The sequence below is a fragment of the Sardina pilchardus genome, chromosome 10, assembly GCF_963854185.1.
Source record: "Sardina pilchardus chromosome 10, fSarPil1.1, whole genome shotgun sequence".
NCBI lineage: Eukaryota > Metazoa > Chordata > Actinopteri > Clupeiformes > Clupeidae > Sardina > Sardina pilchardus.
The window spans coordinates 10,394,097-10,418,337 of NC_085003.1; the positions used below are offsets into that span (position 1 = coordinate 10,394,097).

At 51.7% G+C, this 24,241-nt stretch overlaps 1 protein-coding gene across 3 annotated transcripts in view; it reads right to left on the reverse strand.

The window, feature by feature from the left end:
• Nucleotides 1–24,241, reverse strand: part of bcar1 (BCAR1 scaffold protein, Cas family member) — a 79,736-nt gene that overhangs the window by 20,903 nt on the left and 34,592 nt on the right. The window contains exons 1-2 of one of the 3 annotated variants that reach the window (XM_062548314.1): nt 16,919–17,261; nt 4,385–5,116 (exon numbers count right to left, since the gene is read on the reverse strand). In XM_062548314.1, coding sequence (XP_062404298.1) covers nt 4,385–5,116; nt 16,919–16,930 — 744 coding nt within the window. In that variant the 5' untranslated portion in view covers nt 16,931–17,261. Of the gene's footprint in view, nt 1–4,384; nt 5,117–16,918; nt 17,262–24,241 lie in introns of those variants that run through there. The other 2 variants (XM_062548312.1, XM_062548313.1) reach the window with 2 other exon arrangements.

Consider the following 24,241-nt stretch of genomic DNA (forward strand, 5'->3'; position numbering starts at 1 on the left):
TGTGTGTCTAGCTAGGTGTTTTCCTCAACAGGTCAAAGTACAGCTTAAGCCGCTAGATAAACAGTGAGAGGTTAATGCTTAAGCTGAGGTCCAGTGGGCAGCTCGTCAGTGCTATCAGGCCCACGCGCGCTAGGAAATAGCCAGACAGCCAAATAGCCATTAACACTGCAGAGGAGGGTCACTTGCTATGGAAATGGCCATGCTAATTAAATGGGCATTCAAAGCTGACTCAGGGGTCTAGAATTGAATGCACGCACACACTCTCACTCTCACACACACACAGACACACACACACATACACGCACACATACACGCACGCACGCACGCACACGCACGCACGCACGCACGCACGCACGCACGCACGCACGCACGCACACACGTACGCATGCACGCACGCACGCACCCCCCCACACACACACACACACAGACACACGCACACACACACACACACACACACACACACACACACACACACACACTTGCTTGATTGAGAGTCTTTGTGGCTTAGTTCCGGGAGAATATTAGATTCCAGAAGCTACATTCATCTCTGTCCTACTGATGGAGGAGTCTCTTGCAGAGGAGGGGACCCCGCGGTCAGTCTCCTCTCTCTGTTTGTCCCTCCTCCTGACACTGGTGATCTGTTGCCATGGTTTTAGAGCCAGGCAGGCTCTGTGTGCTTTTTGGGGCGGCTGGCTGGAATACCAATGCAGTCTAAAAAGATTAAGCCACCAACACAAAAACACTCATTTGGCCCGAGCAAAATGAGCCCCGGAGTCCTCCGAGAGAGAGGGAGGGAGAGAGAGAGATGGAGGGAGGGAGGGAGGGAGGGAATGAGAGGGAAGAATGAGACTATGAGAAGGGAGAAAGCGACTGAATTAGAAAGGAGGGTAAAATGGAGAAAGAGAGGCCATAGTACTCAGTGAGTGAGGAGAAAGAGAGAAGGAGGGAGGGAGGGAGGGAAGGAGGGAGGGAGAGAGGGAAGAGACTGGCACAGTGACGAGACTGGGACACAGAGAGAAGGGCTGGAAGGACCGAATGAAAGACTTGGGGTGGCTGGACAGGCAGAATGGGGGAATAAAAGAATTAGAGAGGGGGCTGCAAAAAAGCATTCCAACCCCCCCCACACCCCCCCACCCCAAAACACACACACTCTTGGAGGCGTGTGCCGGGGCTTTGAGTGGCGCGTGCCGCCGCACCCTCCTAAACCGTCGCCTTTGATGTCGGCCCAATCACAGTTGTTCCAGCTGCCGCCACCCGTGGCCCCGGCCGGCTGTAATCAGCCCCCCACGCGCCACGCGCCCCTCCACTGCCCCAGGATGGACGCTCGGCCCTGGGCACAGCTGAGGGGGATCAGGGCCCCTGCCCCCGCCCGCATCCCTTCAAAGACGCCAGCAGGCAGGGGGGGTCTCGTCGTACCAGGGTGCTGTTGTCACAGGCCCTTTCACTGCCGCATCCAACTGCTGCCCGTCTATCTGGGCTTTCTCTGTGTGTGTGTGTGTGTGTGTGTGTGTGTGTGGGTGTACAACACTGTCGCTACTACTGCTCATCCATCTAACTGAGGAGTGACGCACAGCACGTCTCTGTGGGGATCTGTGTGTGTGTGTGTGTGTGTGTGTGTGTCTGTGGAGGGGTAGGATGAGATTTCTGCGACTGTAGCAGTATTACATGTTAGCGCTCACAATTGTGCATTTGTATTTGTGCTGAATGCATATGAATGAGCTCTTAAGGCTTACTTCTCTCTTGTCTGGGGCTAGAAAAGGCTGAGGGAATTTTCAGCTCTTCCATGTGAATACATGCACTGTGTTGTGTAGTGTGGTGTGGTGTGTTCGTGTGTGTGTGTGTGTGTGTGTGTGTGTGTACACGTGCAGTATGTGTGTGTGTGTGTTGTGTCTGTCATCTCTTCTCTCAGCAGGAACTCCTTATCTCAGGAGAGACCGGCAGTGGAGAAATCTGTGTGTGTGTTTGTGTGTGTGTGTGTGTGTGTGTGTGTGTGTGTGTGTGTGTGTGTGTGTGTGTGTGTGTGTGTATGTATCATGCACGGTCACAAGGACAACTGATAACAACAGAGGACAATCAGAGGAAAAACACAGAGAATCAACATCGGTGGCCTGAATAACAGTGAGGGGAGAATAACCGTGTGGCTGAACACAAAAGCCCAGCGCTGCCTATCTTCCTCCACACACAGTGCTGAGGGCTATACACTCCGACTGGGCCACTAACACTAAAACCCACAGAGTCCTAATCAACAGCAGCGGCAGCATTGGATTCCAATCATTTATACTGCATGTCTAGTTTGAATTATGAATTTGAGTTTGAATTATTTGCATGGCGCTTGCGGTCATCGTCTCCCCGTGTGAACGCGCGGGGGATCGTGAGGACGTGGGAGCGCGGGGAGTGACCTCGTATGTATCATCACAGGAACGGGCGTGATCATGAGACAGCGGTGACTCATGACCTGCGCGAGGCAGAGGCAAGAGGCAGCGGCGCGAGCGATCGCTCTCCGTCTCCGCTAACTCGGCCCAGCCCTGACCCCAGCGTGACTCGCCCGGGCCCTGTCGAGACCTCCAACCTCTTTTTTTTTCTCTCTCTTTTTTCTCCTCCTTTTCTCTCGCTTCTCCTCGTCCACTAGCAGCAGGGTGGGTGTTCTGGTGTTTCCCTTTGGTCTTATCCACACCGGTCGGTCAGCGCTGATAAGTGGTCAACGTGTGTTATTTGTTTTCTATTAGGGAATGACTGATTGCGTGGTGACCTTCCATCCTCCACTCATCTCTCACCAGAGGGGTGGAATGGACTGTGGTCAGGCACTGGGGTCACTGTGTGCATGTGTGTGTGTGTGTATATGTGTGCGTGTGTGTGTGTGTGTGTGTGTGTGCGTGCGTGTGTGTGTGTGTGTGTGGGTGTGTGTGTGTGTGGTGTGTGTGTGTGTGTGTGTGTGTGTATGTATGTGTGTGTGTGTGTGTGTGTGTGTGTGTTTGTGGGCGGGGGGTGTTTGGAGACAGTAGATGGCTCCCTGCAGTTCCACTGTCTGCTCGGCTGACCCCTTGCGTCTCTGCCCCATCTTGTCTTGTACTCACCAGCTTGCCGGCGACCCTTCGTGACCTCAGAACAATCTAGAACCTCCCTGAAACATTCTCCAGCCTACTCACCATTTGCCCCGCAGTGAAAACACCCACTAGACTGGGGCAGGGAGAGACAGGGACACTGAGGAGAATGGCCACGGCAAGCGCTGGTAAGGTCCTCTGTGTGTGTGTGTGTGTGTGTGTGTGTGTGTGTGTGTGTGTGTGTGTCTGTGTGTGTGTGTGTCTGAGTGCCGCTAAGTGAACACGTGTGCATGTACAGGGGAAGAGGGACACAGCTGTACCTCTCCGCCCCCCGCCCCCCTCATCACACTTCATTTGGCCCTGCCAGTGCTCCTGCTCCTGCATATGGCAGAGCGCACTAAGCCTGGCCCCCGGCCCCCCCACTGCTCCCCGGGGGGAGGGGGGATTGACGACGCGGACCCTGCCTGGCGCCTGGTGCCCAAATGTGCTTAACCTGGACCCGGTGGCCCACAGCAGCGGTAGCAGCAGCAGCAGCAGCCTCCGGCAGCACAGCAGAAACGCTGACTCACCCCAACCCTGACCCCCCCCCCCCCCCCTCCCCACACACACACTGAAGACCCCCACCTCCCCCAGTCCCTGCTGCACTCTGCGGCACTGCTGAATTATTTATGTGCAAGCATCGCACGCCTCTCTCCTCCTCCTCTCCTGTCCTTTCTCCTCCTTGTCTATTATCCCAGCAGCCCCCCCCCCCATTTTATCTCTCTCCCCCCATTTTATACTATTTTATATGTCCAGTTTTCTGCCATTTTTTCCCCACAGTTTGCCTTTTCCCTTGTTACTGGTGTTTGACGCGAGACGGGACACATCGAGTTCGACTCGTACTCTTCCGTCGTCCTCGCTTAGCCAAGAGACGTCTGATGAGAACGGGAGAGCAGCTGAGCAGGGGATGTGAGCCGCGCTGCTGGGATGACTTGTACTTTCTTAGTCACGGCCGCACGCAGAGAGAGAATGAGATGAATGAAGGAGCCTCTGGAAATATCTCAGCGGCGAGGCTATTTTCAGCCGTGACACACCAGAAGCATAAACACCACCGAGACTGCACTTACGTGAGTCTCTATGTGCGTCTAGGTTTGGGACTTTGTGTACATGTGTGTGTGTGTGTGTGTGTGTGTGTGTGTGTAAACTCTCTTCCTCTTCTTTCACACCCTGTGACTGATTATTATTCCACAACGCTGCATGTCTATAAGTGTAGGGGTGTGTGTGTGTGTGCATTTGTGTGTGTGTGTCTTCTGAATGTAAGCATATGCACACACTTCTAACTAACTGGCCAAACGGACTCTTACCTTCCCCATGGGCTTGGAGGGGTCCCAGTTCCTCTTCTCCAGCGAGGGGGGGATCTGGTAGATGTCCTGAGAGGGGTTCATGGAAGGGGGCACCTGATAAATGTCCTGCCCTATGCCTGGCCCCCCTGCCGACGGGGGCACCTGGTAAATGTCCTGCCCCATGCCCTGACCCACGGCCGACAGGGGCACCTGGTAGATATCCTGCTGCGCCAGCCCGCCTATGGACGGGGGCACCTGGTAGATGTCCTTGGCCAAGTACTGCTTCTGTGCCAGCATGGGGGCCTTGGGTGGCGCCTGGGGGCCCAGGGGCACCTGGTAGACGCTGGAGAGCGCGGGCTTGCCGTGGTTGGGTGGCAGCATGTAGATGCTGTCCGAGTTGGCGGGCGCCGGGTGCATGGCCGTGTACTGCGACCCCGGCGGCGGCTTGGCGTAGGCCTGGGCAGTGACGCCCAGCTGGTTGAGCCCCCCCGGGCCGGCCTGTGACGTGGGCATGGCCAGCTGCTGCTGCTGCCCGCCTTGCCCCGCCGGCTGCTGCTGCTTGTCGTACATGCCCACCAGGATCTTGAGGCGGTTGCCGGGGACGATGCCCTGGCGGCCGTGCAGCGAGCAGAGCCACCACCCGTCCAGGCCCTGCGTGTCGCGCTCCAGCACCGTCATGATGTCCCCCTTGCGGAAGGACAGCTCGTCTGGAGACTCCGCCACATTGTCGTAGAGGGCCTTGGCTAGAACATTCTGGAAAAGAGAACCGGAGAGAGAGAGGGGGATCATTAACATGGAGCTCTTCAGGCAACCAGGCACACGCCACACGCCACGTACAGTCAAGTTGGGCAAGAACAGCGTGTCAATGTGAGATTCTGCCAACACACACACACACACACACACACACACAGAGTGTCTTCCGCACACATTTCATTTGAACTGGGCATATTTGGTTTTGGTGGCCGTCCAGTAAAGACTGACGTAGTAAAGTCAATGACCGCTCCTGACCCCTGAGCTGAGCTGAGTTGATGGGGGTGTGTGTGTGTGTGTGTGTGTGTGTGTGTGTGTGTGTGTGTGTCAGAGTGGAGAGCCACGGACACAGAGCGAGCTGACACAAACTGTCCAGGCCTGACAGGGTACTGTAAAAAAGCCTCCATCAGCCAGTACCCCCCCCCCCCCCCTTCACACACATACACACACACACACACACACACACACACACTACAGTGCACTGGCTCCATCTGCACTGAACAAACAGAGACGCCCACAATCACAGCTCCAAGCTGACGCAAGAGCAAATATTTGCCCTCCCCCTCCTCTCAGGCATCACCTCCCTCTCTTCTCTTCTCTTCCTCCCTCATTCTCTCTCTCTGTCTGTCCTGCCATAAGAGAGTGGTAGAGGCTGGCGCTAGGCCAGCTCCCATTGGCCGGGACCCTCTAAGCACCCCTTAATGAAGTGCACTCACCCTGAGCCACTCGATCACACTGTATGTGTCTGTGTGTGTGTGTGTGTGTGTGTGTGTGCGTGTGTGTGTGTGGGCTCCCAACATGAATGGCCTCCTCTCACCTCATGTCATGTTTTTCCCAGAGTTGGTCAGTAGACTAAGACTAGCGGAAAAAATGAGTGTCAACGAGGCTTCAGGCTCCTCTTTCCCTCTCCTGCTCAGTCTCTGTATCACTCCGTTCCCAGCGCCTCTCTCTCTCTCTCTCCTGCTCGGTCTCTGTATCACTCCGTTCCCAGCGCCTCTCTCTCTCTCCTGCTCGGTCTCTGTATCCCTCCGATCCCAGCGCCTCTCTCTCCCCCAAACCACCCGTTGAGTGGTGGAGCACCTCCTCGACCCCTCTGGCTCCGCTCCAACTGGAGCAGTGTGATGGGGTGGAACAGGGGCTCAGGCCTCTCATCTCTGACCCACGGAGATCTCTCACACTCTCACTCTCTCTCTCTCTCTCTCTCTCAGCTTGATACTGCCCTTCTGATCTGCCCCCCGTACCCCCCCCCTGCTCCCCCTGCTCCCCCTGCTCCATGCCTGGGTGCAGATAGGCCATCGCTGGGCCATGGAGCTGAAGATAGGGGCCTGGCCCGGGGCTCTGGCCCTGCTTAGATTAGGGCGAAAGCTGCTGGGGATGGGATTGGTTCACAGTGGGGTCGTTAGCCCACATTCAGCCAGGATAGTGTAGTTTTACAAGCTCAACACACACACACACACACACACACACACACACACACACACACACACACACACACACACACACTGACTGACTGCCTGTTCATACACTGCCGTTCAGATAATCTGTGCCGGAGCACACACGTATGCAGGCGCGCGCGCACACACACACACCTAACAAAGCCACTGAAAATACTCCATTACAGGGTGCAGATTGTGAGTGATATTCACAAGAAATGGCAGGTCTGTTACACACACACACACACACACACACACACACACACACACACACACACACGGATACCTAAAATACTTCACCACAGGAGGCTGATAGTCTCTCGCCATATTTGTTGGAAGCGTTTGCTCTATTTCACACTGGCACACAAAACCCAGGGCTCGGGCATTTGAGCGCACGGGCCATTTGCTCTCTCTCACACACAGCCCTCCATTATTTATACTACCCAGTCCTCCGCCAGTCTTCACGCTCAAAAACAAGGGTGTCTCAGTCACGCCAGACACCGGTCCCAGTCCCAGTATCACAGCTCTAAATCCGTGTGTGTGTGTGTGTGTGTGTGTGTGTGTGTGTGCCCAGTCGGGCCGATGAGACTGAGTTCATCCCTGTCTGTGTGTGTTTTTTAAGTGTCTGAGAGCAGCAGCTACATGATGAATGCTGTGTTTGTGCAGAGCCACAGGGATAGAGGGAAGCAGAAGAGGGAGAGAGTGAGGGAGGGAGAGAGGGAGAGAGAGAGAGAGAAAAGAAAGAGAGAGAGGGAGGCCTCAGTGACTTGAAGAATGCTGTGCTTGTGTGGACGGAGGGGACAGTCATTCGGTTGTGTGTGTGTGTGTGTGTGTGTGTGTGTGTGTGTGTGTGTGCGTGTGTGTGTGTTTCATGCCAGGCCTAAAGAGGCTTGTGCTTTACACGGTTCTGCACAATAGCGCCTGAGAGGCTCGACGGCTGCTAGCAGCTGTCTGCGATGTCGCCATAGAGGCTCTGAATACACACACACACACACACAAACAGTCACACACTCATCCACACACAGACACACACACACACACACACACACACACACACACACACACACAATGCATCTGCATACAACTCACAGAAAAAGAAAACACAGAAATACATGATTTCTGAAATGAAAAAGGGCCGCTACCCAGTTAAACGGTTTCATCCAGAGGTCATTGTCCATGCAGGCCATGGATATGTACTTCACGTCTCACTCACACAAGGTCTGAAAATAATGTAGATCACTGGTTTTCTGATGTCCTATGCTATTTCCTGTCCCATGTTCCTTTGTCTCTGTCTCTTGTAATGGCATTTCCTGCGTGTCAGAATGCATGAGGGGGCCTGCCCTGCTGACATCACAAAGGCTAAGAAGTGAACTTTGCCTTCTAGAACAGAAAGTAGCTCAATCCACTGCTGCCGGAGCTCTCTCTCTCTCTCTCTCGCTCTCTCTCTCTCTCCATAACTCCTTCCCTCCTTCCGTCTCTCCCCCCCTTCTCTCTCTCTCTCCATTTCTCACTCCCACACAATCCACTCTTTCTAACGTTCCCTCTCTCTCACTCGTCCGAGTCCTCAGAAACTGGAAGTGTTTGTGGAGTGATTCACCGGCCGTTCTGATTGGGAGTGAGTCAATGACTTGATGACTGTGATTTCAATCTCTTACGCAAAGGAATGCCCAATCTCGAGCACACTCACTCCCTCACGAATACTCTGAGAACAACGTGGCTCGGTGACAAGAAAAGCAGCTCTTTCTATGGACACACACAAACAAGTCAAATGTATTCTGCAACTTCATCTCCAGATGATTGTGCTCTCTTTTTGGGTGATTGCGAGTAAATTACGTCTGAAATACATTCCACTGCACCACTTAGCTCTGATAAGGAACTGCTTAGTTTAGATGGTGACGTTACCGAGTCGTAACAGCCGACAAATTCAGAACGTTTTTAAAATGCTGACAGACAGTTGATAGGACTTTCCCAAAAGCACAGGGCCACCACTGTGGCAATCCCCGGACGGGTCAAAACCTTTTCCCTCGCACCCCTCGAGCCAGGAGCAGACGGGAGTCTGACGCCAGACTTTATTATCTCACACCAGAAGAAAAGGGGGGAGAGAATAAAGAGGCGCACAGAGAGACAGCGAGAGAGAGGGAGAGAGAGAAAAGAGAGGAGAGGGGGGAAGAAAGGGAAATTCATCATCGCCGGACTAAAAGTTCATCCATTTGCATTTAAAAGGGTCACGGAAGCTCGAGAGGGGGCTTAGGAGGCCACAAGGAGCAAGGAGTTAATTCAGACCCAAAACAGAGGGAGAGAGGGAGAGAGAGAGAGTGGGAGAGAGACAGGATGGGAGGGGAGAGAGAAAGAGAAAGAAGAGAGATGGGCAGAGATAGAAAGAGAGAGAGAGAGAGAGAGGGAGAGGGAGAGAGGAGGGAGGAGAGAAGGGAGAGAGGGGTTTCCACAGGATGGGGGAGAGGAAGAGAGGGATGCAGGGGAGCTGGAGAGGGAAGGAAAGGGCCGTGGTGTTTCATTCAGACAGGAGCGCTGGCCAGGAAGTAATGTGGCAGCTGCTGCAGCGAGCACCGCACAGACAGGTCAATGGACGGGAAGACACGCAGAGTGTGTGTGTGTGTGTGTGTGTGTGTGTGTGTGTGTGTCTGAGAACATGAGTGAGAGTGTGTGTATTAAGAGTGCATGGAACTATGTATGTATATGGATGGATGAATGCGTTTGTGTACATGCAAAGAGGAGTGGTGGCTGGAGATATGGCTTTTGTTTCCTGCCTTTTCATGAACGCACAAGACAAACTCTAGTAAAGTCCTAGGAGGGGTGCATGTGTGTGTGTGTGTGTGTGTGTGTGTGTGTGTGTGTGTGTGTGTGTGTGTGTGTGTGTGTGTGTTTTGTGTGCACATTCGACCCAAGGCCAGGAGGGTGGGGGCCTGCGCGACTCTCGTTTCTTCTCTTCTCAGCCACAAAGGCAGGGAGGTGGCAATAAGTCATTTCAGGGACAGACGGTGTTGTTTTATGTCTCGGCCATTGTACTTTTCCTCCCTCTCCCTTTGTTCCCTCCTCGGCCGCCACGGCCCCTCTCCGGCACAAACCAAACACCCCCACCGGCTCCGCCGTCAAAAGTTTTTTTTTTTTTTTTACGAGTTCAAAACAGATGGACGCCCTGGCGAAGACACAGCACGGCAGACACTGTTACTGAAATAACACGAAAACCACCTGAGTCTGCCCAAACAAAAACGGCAACCTCGGCCCAAAAGGTAAATGTTTCAGTGTATCGTTGTGTTGTTTAGACTTGAGGGAAGTACGTTGTGTCTGTTCCGCGGGCTAAGGGGGAGAGCGCACATGCCCTTCTAAGAGCACCCTATGCAACAGCACACACTAGTAATGAGAGCACAGTCCGTACAAGGAAAGTTCCGGCGAGTTCAATACTTTTGCTGAGGCGATAAAAAGTTTTCCCAGGAAAGTAGACACACACATACAGTACACACACACACACACACACACACACACACCAAAGTTCCCATAAACTCCCTCATGTGCAGTCTTTGGAAATTGGGTCCTGAACATCTATTCTTTCAAGGTCACAAAAGTAACACAACAAAGATGCGCCACAGAACTTTTGTTTTGTGTCCATTTACAGAGCAAAGGGAAACAAACAGACGGGGTTTACAGCGTTTCTGTCCACGCTCCACGGCGTGACTACAGTAGCCTGTTTCTCCGCGCTGATTAATTGGGCTTAACGGGACCCCGCGCACAGCCAGCGCAGCGGAGCAGACGGCCTATCAGACGGTGAGATCAGTCGGAGCTGTCATCGTGCAGACGCGGGAGAAACGGGAGGGACCGGGAGCGGCGGGACCGTCGGGTCCGACGTGACTCAGCGCCAACTGGCGCTCGCCTTGTTTTGAACGTAAACAGCGTCTGCATTCTGTTACACATGCGCACGCACACTCTCTCTCTCTCTCTCTCTCTCACACACACACACACACACACACACACACCTCTTAGAAGCACTGACACACTCGTACAGGGAGTTTCTGTGAAAGCTTAAGAGCGGGTCCTTCATAAATCCCATGACAGAAACTGGAGGCCAACCACAAACCAGAGCACTCCACCAAAACCAGCATTTGGTAACACAAACAAACCTGGATACCATCACGACTGTGAGACGACAACTGAGCAAAGTGAGCTCCAATCTACGAGGGAATCTCTACGGCAGTGTGTTTGTGTGTGGAGTAAAAAGCAATACCCTCAGGGTCTGACTTTTTCAAACTAAACCATCGTCAACAACATGTGTGGAACGGACAGCAGGCCAACAAGACAAAACATGCACACCAGACACAAATACAGAGAGAGAGAGAGAGAGAGAGAGAGAGAGAGAGAGAGAGAGAGAAAGAGAGAGACAGAGAGAGACAGAGGGGAGATGGCAGAGAGAGAGAGAGAAAGAAAGGGAGAGAGACAGAGAGGGAGCAAGAGAGCGTGACTTTATACTGACAACTTCTGAGGCAGCAATGCTACTTATAGAAATCTAATTTAGGACCCCTTGAACGGTGGAGTGGGGTTCTGTATATGTGAACATGTGTTTGGTGTGGGGAAGACAGAGTTTGTGTGGAATAATGGGACAGAGTAGAGAGAGAGAGAGAGAGAGAGAGAGAGAGAGAGAGAGAGAGAGAAACACACCCTTTGGCATTCCCTTTTCAAGTCCAGACTCATCTCCCATTTGCTGGGCTGTCAGCGTCCCACTTACCGTGACATTCCACAGCCTGTCTGCACCTCTCTAGTTACCTCACATTCCACAGGTGGCCCGACACCACTCCTGCCCCCCTTTACAACCTGACAACCCACTGTACAGCCCACGCCATCTACAACTCACACACACACACACACACACACGCACAAACTGTACTTCTATAAAGCTCACTGTACAACACACGCCATTCACATGAGTCAACATTCCAGAGGAGACACTTCATGTTCACTTACTGCACAATACTAGTTGATCATCAACCAATGGCTGATATTACCGCGGATATCTATCAAGAGAGCATAGAATTGCCGTTAACAGTGAGTGGAGTGAATCATTACAAAGGGCAGGAGGGAAAACAAACAGCACACTTATGGCCTTCAGCCTGCCCATCCTTTTTCCTGCCACACGGCGTTGCAACACCTCTGGTTGGCTGGGGCGAAAAACAACATCTCCGTTCTTGTGACTGCAGGTTATGACAAGGCACTGGAGCTCTGCCATTTTCTACCGGGCTGGGTTTACTGGTGGAGCTCAGCCCCTGGTGCCAAAGACAGCACGTTATGAAAACGTGCCCCGTGCGTTTCCAGGCCAGGTTTATACAGCACGGGGGTCACCTCCACGGAGACGATAACGACTTGGTGAGAGATAACATAACAGCGCTCCGCTCAGGGGGGGGTTCAGGACAACTGCTTGTGCTCGCATAATAACGAGAGCGCCATCTCCTCGTGTCCCTCAGAGAAGGAGAGAAACAGCCCTCATCACTGCAAAACCATGCACAGAGTTCTCCCCCCGTGCCCAGTAATATATCCAAAAATTACAGCCCTGCGATATGGGCCCGCGGGCTCGCTCGCTTCCAGAATGGAGCGCAACGTCATTGTGACCTCAGACCAGAATTCCAGTGGTCCGGCGTGAATGACGAGGCCAGAAATCGGAGAAGGGACCCAAGGATTTTCTGCCTGTCTGGAAAAAGCAGACAATCCCAGCGCACACATACAGTACAGTAGGGAGAACATGGAGTTCTCTGAGGGAGAAAGAGAGGAGGAGAGGGCCTCGTGATCGCGGCTGACGAGGCCAAATGGGGTTTGGCTGGATATGGCGAGGTCACATTTGTCTTATGAATGCCATCCCCCCCAAAACGGAGCTCATTCCGCCATTAGCGCCGTCATGAGTGCGCACTCCACTTCTGATTTTCTATAACATTAGATTCTATAGATTAGATTAGATTAGATTCAACACAACCACACACACCACTGCTGGAGCTAGCCGTCGGCCACTGCTGTGTGGATTAAGATTCGGTTCTATTTGTGTGAGCCCCGCTCAATGAAATCCACGACCTGCTGAACGTTTGCCAGGTAAAATGTTGGGCGTTGGTGTGCGTGGGCAGGTGCCAGGGTTTGCCCACAGTTGAACGAGCGCTCTCTATCAGCGCTGAGGCTGGAGCGGCTCATCCCAACCCACCTCCACCTTTCCTCCACCTTCCTCCCTCCGCCTGCTGTGCCTTCCCCCGCCCAGGTGGTTTTGTCGACATCAAAAATAAAAGCCGTCGCGCTAATACGACCGGACAGGAGCGACTGCCTGACCCGCTCCGCGCTAACCCCCCCGCCGAGCGGAGCCCGAGCAGGCAGAGCAGGCGTGCGACCGCGGCCAGGCAGCACTCTGATCTCTTCCCCTTATCTGCCAAAGCCTCCGTCTCAATCTCAGAGTCTATCCCCGCCTCAGATTGGCACAATTATCCCCCACAATAGGCAGGTGCCTCAGGGGAGAGGAGACAGAGAGAGAGAGACACACACAGAGAGAGAGAGAGAGACACACACACACACACAGAGAGAGAGAGAGAGAGACAGACAGAGAGGGAGACACAACAGAGAGAGAGAGACAGAAGAAAGAGAGGGAGAGACAGAGAGAGAGAGAAAGAGAGAGAGAGAGAGAGAAAGAGAGAGAAGAGAGAGCAGTCAGACGGCGCTAGGAGCGCTAGCTGAAACTCATGCCCCGAGGCTGTGGGCTTTGCTGGGGAGATAGCGCTGGCGTAGCATGGCGTCTGGAGGTGCTTCAGGCTGGATGGCTGCTCCACTGTGTTTAAGGGATTAGGAGTGATAGCAGCGAAGCCACAGGCGCAGAAAAAAAAAACAGCAACTGTTGTCGAAAACCTGCAGTCTGGCGGCTTTGGGGAGAGGAGGGGAGAGGAGAGTGTGACATTACTCAAGGTTCAGCAGTTCTAAAAACACCTCCAGAGCTCGGTCGACCGCAGAGGAGACGCACTCACAGACGTCATGTCACAGGTCATATTTACATGATTAAACATGGCAGCCTGGCCGGCAGAACTCTTATTACGTGCATCAGCTACATTACAGTGCTTACGGACGCTGGGCTGGCTGTCTGTGCAGCTTTACGTAACTTTAGTAACGAGCACTCCGTGTAGAAGTAAGGTGGTGGTCCTTTTTACGGTCGATTCAGCATTACGGTCAGTTAAGCTAGTGTGTGCAAAGAGATCACACACTCATGCGTCAGTCACGCACCCTACCTGTGTCATGGCTGACCCACCCTGAGTAAAGGTGTTGTGTACTCAGTCCTGACTCACCTGGGCATGACATGTCCTATACTCCACATGACATCCCACTATGACCCTCTCTCCGTCTCTAATCTCTTCCAGTGAATGGGTGCTGTACTGTGGGGCAGTGTGTGTAGTCCCTTTCCCACCAGAGCGAGACATCCGGATGTCAAACGGATATCAAACGGGTGGCTGTATGTGGGAACGCAAAACTCGGGTATTTTCTTACCCGGAACTCACCCTACTAGCCCCCTAGTACTACTTCTAGATGTTACCCGGGTGCGCTTAGGTGGGAACGCAGCCGGCACAGTTCTGGGTAGAGATGGGGGGCGTACCGATGACGTATAGAAATGCGCCCTTGCAGCCTGCTTGCAGCGCGAGGCAGAAAGTACAAATTGCCATGGTAACGATAAACATTGCCCTACGAGTATGAACACAGACGAGAACACCGGATTACAGAAAACAGTGACATTTTGTTGTGTACGTACAATAAAAATTTAAACTGCAATCACGTTGTTGTGTTTGTTGCAGGACAGGCAGGATTATCCTTGCAAACGTGAATAGCTTGAAGTGTTGTCGATTAGCTTGCAACTAGCTGTTTATTACAGTGGTTAGCAATTAACAGCTAATAGTTAACGTCGCTGTTATTTAGCATTGTTGGAGTTGGGAAGGAGCCTCAGACCTCTGTGTGCTGTTCATATTGTCCAGGTGTGTCATTATTTTCTATTAATTTGTTATGTTGGATGTTTATACCAGAGAGGGCTGAAGTAGAGCTTTGTTTATAGCCTAGTGGTCCTGGCGTTAGCTATTTTTCCCTCTATGCTAGCTCCCGCTGACTAGCGAGCTAACTACTTCTGTTGTTTCATGATGTTTTGGATCTGATGTAAGTTCGCATCATCCAGGCAACACAGCACAACAACGCATTTATTTAGCATCATCTCCCTCCACCTGCACAAGCTGACATTGCCCCACCCCTCGCGGCTCCTACTCGGGTCTAGTGTGAACACAATTACCCGTATATCACTCGGACATAAAGCGCATGTGGGAAACGTCCGTGTCGTGCCTCCACCCGGGTAAATATGTCCGGGTAACTTCTAGAAGTTATGTGGGAAAGGGACTTAAGTGTGTGTGTGACCCCCCACCCCCAAGTGGGCACTGTGAGAAGGCTGCTGGAGCAGGAATTCCCCTCACGGCAAGAGCCATCAGGGGCCCGTGAGTCAGGGATGAGTCAGGGTGTTCAAGCTGGGGGGGCCACGGGACCTAAGACATACAGTCCTAGCTTCTCTCTCTCTCCCTCTATCTCTCTCTCTCTATTTCTCTCTCTCTTTCTCGCTGTGTCTCTCCTTCTCTCTCTCTCTCTGTATCTCTCTCTCTCCCCTTCTCTCTCTCTCCTTCTCTCTCCCTCTCTCTCTCCCCCTGCCTGGGCTGAGCCTGAGCTAAAGCCTGGGATTTTCTCTCGCTCCGCGCCCCTCTTGGAGGACCCCCTCGCTGGGCAAGGCAGCGTGAGCCGCTGCGTGTTTACTTTAGCCTGTGTGAATCACGGCGGGCCCCTGCTGCTCAGCCCCGGCTAAAAACAGCTCAGCCAGACTGGAGAGTCAGTCACTCGGAGGGCCAGTGGTGGCTAATTATCTAGCGTAGCTTCCACAAGACGGACCTGGGGTATTTAAAGAGATGACGGCGTAGAACTAGGGATGAGTCACTCTATGGATCCACAAATGTTTGACAAAAAAAAAAAAAAACCCTGAGTGTACACCGAAGCGTCGACTTCAATTTTAATTTAAAATGGCAACTCTAACTCGACTAAGAATGCTCTCAAGCGCTCACAATCAAATAACTGTCACCGCTGCCTCATCGAGTCAGAATCAGGACAGAGAGAGGGGGCTGAAAACGAGCCTGAATGTGGATGTGACGCGCGTGGGTTTTGTTGATTCAGTAATTGCCGGCCTGTCCCAATACGCACCCCGGCGGCAGCAGCTGAGGGGAATCTCCCGCCTCACTGCAGGGGGTCCGGCCCTGGAGCTGAGAAACGTTGTCCGCTGTCAGCCGGAAATGCAGCGCAGCCTCGCAACATTTAAATACCAAAGCCCCAGCAAAGCTACCCACACGCACACACACACAGGACTACGAGCTGACAAAATGCCAGCACATTCAAACAATGGCAATGAACAGAGGGCATACTGGTTGCTAGAGCTTTGAGCAGCCACTCTTTCAATGTCTCTCCCTCTCTCCTTTTTTCTCTGTTTTCTTGTTTCTTTCCCTCTCTCTCAGTCTTGCTCTCTTTCGTTCTCTTTCTCTCGTTCTCTCTTTCTTTCTCTTGCTCTTTCCTTCTGCTCCCACCATAAAACCTTAATCTTTCAACTTTTTCCTGACTCAGCAGAGAAGCAGCACAGCACCGAAGCTCCATGGTTCTCTCTCTCTCTCGCTCCACTCATCCTGTTCCAAACAATCTCCCGTTTTACACTCTTGTCTCCACAAAAAGACTCACTCTTTATGCTCACAGAAGAAAAAAGAAAGAAAGAAAGGCTCTGTAAAAAATACACCTAAAAATCCCTGAGACAGCCACCTCACACAGCAGGTCTGGCACAGAGAGAGAGAGAGAGAGAGAGAGAGAGAGAGAGAGAGAGAGAGAGAGAGAGAAAGAGGGAGAGAGAGAGAGAGAGAATACACTCCAGTCCTCTTCATTTCATTACTGTTTTTACCTCTAAATATGTTGGGCCTGACACAGCACAAGAGGTTCTTTCATTCAGATCTGAAAGCACACAAACACTCACGCTAAACACACAAATGTGTCTCAATACACATATCAACACACACACAAACACACACACACACACACAAACCTTCAAAAGGCTGGTCAAACTCTATCTGTCTCCCACACAAAGGGTTAAGAGGAAAAGAAACCCAGTCCATGTTAACCCTGCTTGTTTTTCCCTTCACCTCTTTCTTCTCTTTGCCCAGTAACTCACACAGCTGAGGCATTTAGCAAAGCCCAGTCTGACCGTTCACACAGCAACGAGAACAGCAAACACACACACACACACACACACACACACACACACACATACACATACACACAGTCACTCACTCACCAGATAATTCATTTTCGGCCCCCTTCGGAGAGTTGCTGTGGCTCCAGAGGAGAGTTAACGGCCCGTTATCTGGCCAAGGAAACAGTCCCTGTAAGCGGCCACCTCGAGTTAAAGTTCCTTGTTGTCTCCGTAGCCAGGAGTAGGGGGGAAAAAAGAGCCGAATCGCACAGATCCTAACACATTCTCCAGCTCCGTGATCTCAGAGGGCAAGAATGAGAGTGTCCCATGCACTTCTCTCTCTCCCTCTCCCTCTTTTTCTCTCTCTCTCTCTGCGCACGTCTGTCCTAAGCTCTTTCTCCGACTCCCTTTCTCCCTCCCTTCCTCGCTCTCCATAGCCAAAGCAAGAGAGGGGAGGGAGGGATGAATGCCCCGTAACCCGACACCCTCCTAGTTCCTGCTCAATCCGGACATTCTCACTTGGGGAAGCTGATTGGCTGAAGGAGCTCTTCTTATGCTAATGAGCGCTGGTTTCTCTCTCGCCCCTGCCTGTGAGGAATGTTTAGTGTGCCTCTGTTCGGACCTCTGAGGGACGGACACACACACACACACACACACACACACACACACACACACACACACGCACACACACACACATGCACACACACACGCACTCATTTTTTTTGCAGTTTCTTTTCTCTGCTTGCCCCTAACACACTAACACACACCTCCCCCATTCTTCTTTTCTTAGAGACATGCATATTCTTTGTCTTTTTTCTCTCTCTCTCCCTCTCTCTCTTGCTGTCTGCTTGTAGTGAGAACTTGGTTTCTTTTCTTTGTGGCTCCTCCAGTAACTAAATCACTAAATGAACATAGTGCTTACTAAAGTATTCACACTTTTGTCCAACACTGATGAGGAGATGAGAAGAGACATACACACGCCTGTGTGTTAAATGAAGGGAATGTAAGGGAATGTACTTATCCCATCAGTTCTTAAATAAATCAAACCAAACTGGACCCATTGTCTGCGTCAGTGTCTGGGGTTGTATAAAGAAGCTTTGGCTGTGGATATGAGAGCCACGGTCATATGAGGATCACAGTGTCTGAGACTCACGAGAGAGAGAGCTCACACACTCGTGCCTACACACACGCAGTGACATCACACTCCTGGCTTTTCACACAGCAGTGATACGGGCAAGAGGTCAAATCTGGGGCCAGCTCTGTGATCAATACTCTTCCTTATAGAGATGCCGTCAAGAGTCCTGCTAACACAGCACACACATGCATAAACTTCATACGCACACACACACATGCTGCTCATAAACACACATGCACACACACACACACACACATACACACACACACACACATACACACACACACCACCATAGCCTTCAAGGCAGAACTAGATCATGAGACACAGACTCCGTTCTCTTCACCACAGAAACAAGTGACCACACCACGACACAAAGGCCAGAGCCCTCCTCCATGTTGTTTAACAGAGGACTCAGCGTCGCTCTAAGAGGCTGGAGACCCCGATGTTGGCAGAGATGTGTTAGGTGGACAGTCCAGACATGGAACACTCTCACACACACACAGCTGACATCGTCTCATGAGCCCCCCCCCCCATCCTGCACGGCTGATGCAGAAGGCGGCACTGTCAAGCGTCAGGGGTACCAATTCACTGAAGGGGAGGGCCAGTATTAAGAGCGCACCGCTGGTGTCACATCAAAATGTCCCCCCCACCCACCACCACCACCAACCCCAAATCTTGATTTAATGCGCCTTGGGATTTTTGGAGTGCTTATCTTGACACAGCGACTGTCCTCTCAGGCTTGGGGGGGGGGGGCAGTGGTGGAGCCGGTGGGCCGGGCCTGGTCTCCATGGAGACTGAGCTGCTCATCCACTCACGCCACGAGGCAGAAGATGGATTCCAGTGGTTCCACGAGTCTCAGACATTAAGAAACACACACACACACACACACACACACACACACACACAGACATGCACACACACAAGGACCAGTACGGCTACCAATAACGCACACACACACACACACAGACATAAACACACACTCAGACACACAAATCAAATTAGTCTGTTTCTGCTCCATCTCAGGGGAACACTAGGGCTGTCACACGCATTCTCTCACACTGAGATCACAGCTGTCAATTATCGTAGGGCTGGTGTCACCATGGAGATTATTCCATCGCGTCAGGCACCATTTCAATTAGCGCCCCCTCCCGCTCATCAGCTAATGAACCCACCCCACCCCCAGTCACACACACACACTCTCCCAGTGGAGTGGCTCACAAATCAGAGCCCCGCCACTTGACGGGTGAGTAGGGAGAGGGGTAACGGGGGAGAGACACTGATCCTAAATGACACGCGCGTCAGGGCTGAACCAAGCATTCGCGGCTGCGGGGAACACGCCTTCCCAGCCCGACACCCCCCCGCCCACAGCCCACAGTACGAATGGTAGATCCCAATGGACGTCTCAACACCAAGACCTGCAGTCCACTTTGGAATGCTTGTGACCGAGACAGGCCCGCACCAGATCAGGGTCGGGGGAGCTCTGGCTATCTCATTACCTCGCTCTGTGATGGCCAATGCACAGTAAGTCTTCCAATGCTAGTCTTTGGGAGTCTTTACAGAATACTGAAGCTGCATCTAAATCCTGACTCGATCCTGACTCCTGGCATTTCTGTGGGCACACAGATAGCGACGAGAAGCTCTGCCATGCCACACTGTCCTGCTGTCGAGGGGTGAGTGGGTCCGTGTGGGGCGGGGTTGGGATCGGCCCAAAACACTGCTTCTATTGTGTGAGCATGAGGCTGGCAGCGGCCCTGGTCCAATGGCGCGCACATTCTTTCACACCTACACACACTGCCCGGGCCTGACCCATGCTGACCAAAGGCTCTGCAGTCCCCTGCCCTGGCCGCTGGACCCAACGCCCACTCACTGGCGCACCGACCCGGCTGCTTTCGTCATAGGGACATTCAGCACATGCCTGACAACACGAGCCCCCCACCCCCCCCCCTCTCTCTCGTCCTGAGCCGGGTCCGCTCTGGTAGAACAGGCCCGCCATTCAGGACAACAGATGTGGGTCAGTCATTCCGAGTGTGAATATGGAAATCCCATTTCCTTCTGAATCGAGGTTGAGATGTGTCTTTCTTCTTTCTTTTTCTTTCTTTCTTTCTTTCTTTCGTTCTTTTCGCTGCCTGTCAGAATTAATTTAGAGCTGAAAAACATGTCTAGGAGAATTTGGTTCCTTGGTCAGATTGAACAGATTGAATTGAGGGCTGCAAACACCTGCGGGCTCCAGACGTCACATGACATTTGAGGTAGCACTCTCGCAAAGGATGGGCGCTTTTTTCACTTGTGTTTTTCTTGAATAAAGACACAAGAACAAGTGGGCGAGAGTTATATGAATAATTCTCAAACACAACATCTATCAGATAGCCTACAGGATGACAACTAAAACTGTCAAAAAGTCTCAAGAAAACAAGGTTTAAATTGAGTAATTCATGTCATGTCAATGACGAATACTGAAACTCTAACATACTGTACAATCTGTAATGAACTATTTTCCATCTCTATGTTGTCTTACATCCTGCAATCCTTCTCACAGACTACTCAACACACTGTGGTGATGAGAATTCTGACTCCGAGCCTTTACAACCCTGGGTTGAGCTCAGTGAAGAATGATGTAATACAATATAAAACAACTACATTAACTGATTACTCCACTATATCCATCACTATAGAGTGGATGTCTGTGTGTCTTTGCACTACACATTCACTCAATCATTCCCCTGCAACATCTGAAACATTACCCACATCCCTCCAGGGAACACTCTACCCCACACTCAGATCTCCCCGGTCGAGATGGGACAGATGATGCCGGCGTCCTTACAATGTGAGGTTTTATGTCCTCGGTTAAAGGGGCCATTTAAGGTGCCGCACCAGCGATGGTAATTCGGGGTTAATTAGTTCGGTCCTGATGACTATAATTAAAGCAAACCTCCCATGGCCCATCCCATACTCATATACACATCACAACCATTCATAGTGCACAGTGCATCCGGTATAGTGTGTGTGTGTGTGTGTGTGTGTGTGTGTCTGCTTTGGTCTGTTGTGACTTCATGCAGGGGGGCTGTGCGAACCAAAACAATGCACATCCTTGTGCTCTTTCATATCCGTGCCTCCAGCCAAAAGCGGTCTTCGTGCGGCTTTTGATGGACAGAGAAATAAAGAGTCTCTTCTCTGGGTCGCCCCTCTGATCCTCGACCCTACTGAGCAGCCTGTCGCTAAGGCCTTTTAAGACCACTTAGAGACCAACAAAGCTCTCCAGCTACACGCGGGCCCACATGTTGCAAACAGACAAGACGCGAGTGGCACACACACTCGCACACATGGACATCTCGCAAGCGTCTTCACACCAGCACGCGTCACGCATATGCACCGGATCTCACAAATTCTCACAGGCGAACAGGCATGCTGACCACACACAGAGACTGGCAGACGCACACACATTCACACACATACTCACACACATTATGCTCAGATATAAAACACGCCTCGAACGCTTCCAGCAGAATCTTCTCTCACAGGATGCTGCAGAAGGTTTCAGAAGGCGCTGACTTATCTGACAGACTTGCAGACTGGCAGTTTGCCCAAAGCCCACTGGAGCTGCCCCCCCCCCAAAAAAAAGTGCTCCAGGCCCTCAGTACCCCCCCCCCCCCTTTCCCCCTGTGATAGTGGATAAGACCCCTCTCTATCTGGTGCGGAGACAGGAAAAAACAAGGCGCGTTCCCACTCCCATAAAGGAAGAGAGAATGGCTGTGCGAGTGTTTACAAACCCATCCCCTGGAGTAATGGGATTGATCGAGCTCGGTCAACCTTAATTTCCATAGATAATTGCGTTTGTTTATTTGCCTATTTCAAATTTCTCAGATTTTCATTTACTTTCTTATCGGTGAGACGCGCTAATGCGCTGGGATGATTAAAACCCACAAAGCGCATCTTCCTTTTGTGTGTGAACGTGTGTGTATGTGTGTGTGTGTGTGTGTGTGTGTATTTTGTTTGGCTTAACAGATCTGACTCTTCCTCCGCAAAGGCAGCCTATCTGCGGTGGCGTCTCCGCTAATGCCCATCTCCCGGCCCTCAGCGTGGTGGGCAGACTGGCATTAATGAGACAGGAAGCTAATAGCATTATCAGGGGCGCTGGCGCTGCCACTCGGATGGGAGCTGATTGTGTTCTCAGGGATGAGACCGGAGTGAGTCCTCGCCAATCCCCCAGGAGCAGTGACACACTGTGAGCATCTGAGCGTATATGTGCATAATAAGCTCTGTGTGCAAGTCTTTGTGTGTGTGTGTGTGTGTGTGTGTGCAAGTGTGTGTTTGCATTTCTCTCAGAGAGACAGGTGGGCTGCACAGGGAGTGCCTCCCAGGCACAGCCACCAAGACCACAGAAAAGAATCAAATGAACTGGCGCTGCAGAAGCCATCTAATGACATTCCACTGCTTTTCTTGCCTTGTTCTTCCCCTAATCTCTCTGGCAGCGTGTGTGTGCTCTAACGCGTGAGCCTCCCAATGACCTGCTGGTTATATCTCTATGTTGTATGTGTGTGTGTGTGTGTGTGTGTGTGTGTGTGTGTGTGTGTGTGTGTGTGTGTGTGTGTGTGTATGTGTGTGTGTGTACTGTATGTGTGTGTATGTACAGTATGTACAGCGTATGTGTTTATCCATGATTGATACGTTTGTGTATGGATGTGTGTATGGATGTAAGTACAGTATGTATTATTACAGTATTGCAGTAAGTGCTTATCCATGCTTATCCAATAGAGAGAGAGGAGCTTCTCTGGCAGGCTGGGTGGAGTTGGCGGCGCTGCAGAGACGTCAGTGACTAACGACTGTGCTGACCTCCCATTGATACGGCAGACGGGACGCACGGGTCACCGTATTGTTCTCCCCACCGTATCATCTCACAAAGCCGCGGACAATCCCAAACACACACACAAACAACACAACACACACACACACACTCATGCTCGCTGAAATAATTGCACCAGGCTAAACACACACAGAGTGAGAAACACAAACACACACACAACAGTTCTCAGGTCCCCTCCCCCCGTCCGGCTCTGTGGAATGCAGGAATGCGGGGCGAACTCTACCATAACGGCAGTCTCCCCAGCCATCATTTCCAGGAAGAGCCAGAACCTTTTTCCTATGGGCAGGGCTGTGCTGTGCTACACGGTGACCCTATGGGAGCTGAATCACTCTTTAAACACGCGGCTTCAGAGTTCCTGAACCAACAGGCTCTAATTACCTAACTCCGCAGCGCGAGAAAACCTGGGCTGAGGCTAGGCTGCTGCATTCCTCCGGGATTTCAACTCTCTCTCTCTCTCTCCCTCTCTCTCTCTCTCGCTCCTGTTGTGCTCGGTGAGAGATTACTTGAGCAGACGGAGGGGATGGAGGGAGTGACTGGACTCTGCAGCTCTGTCACCCGTGTTCTCAGAAGAAGCAGCAGCACATGACAGTGACAGTGCACATTCTAGCTCGCATTAGAGTGTCCCGGCATAGGACTCACACAGGGAATGGCTAGACCTTCACTCCTATTCAGTCCAGTCAGAGGAAGGAGATTTGATTGTTGATTATCAGCTGTCAAGTGAAATTGGCCAGAACAAACATACTTGAGGTTTCCCTGGAAACTGACCACCAACTGACCACCCTATGCGCAGTGTGACTGACTACTAGGAACAGGCAATAGATTTAAAACAAAATCACGCTATTTCATGCTATTTTGGGGGATAACGAATGTATATGACGATATGAAAATAGAAGGCATAGTAAACCAACTATCTTTTGAGCCACAAGTCACATGAGCTTCCAGTCCTGAGGGCCATGCAAACACAAACACAGATCCAAAACAGTAAAAACCTCCTTAGCCATCAGCAACGAGTCACTCCTCTTCCTCGGCTGCGGTTTGAACCGCCCTCCATGCCTGCTCTCATTCTACAAATAACTGCCTATGTTGTGGCACACATATAAACATGCTATCAGCTACTGCATATTGTTGATATCACGGGATGGCGATTTCTTATCATTGGGAGGAATTGTACTATGATAGGCTAGTGTGGAAGGCTATATCATGGACAATACAATATGAACATTCTCGGGAACCTATTGTGCTTGTGTATGTGTGCCTCTACGGTAAGGCATTAACATCCTACCCCAGATAAGTATGGGGGTGCAATGGCCACTTCTCTTTCCGACAGGCCATCAGTAACCACAGCCTAATGTGATCTCATTACAATCCTCAGGAAACTGTGACCGCCACTTAATTTAATCTCGTTAGTCAAATGCAGCCGTTCGTAACT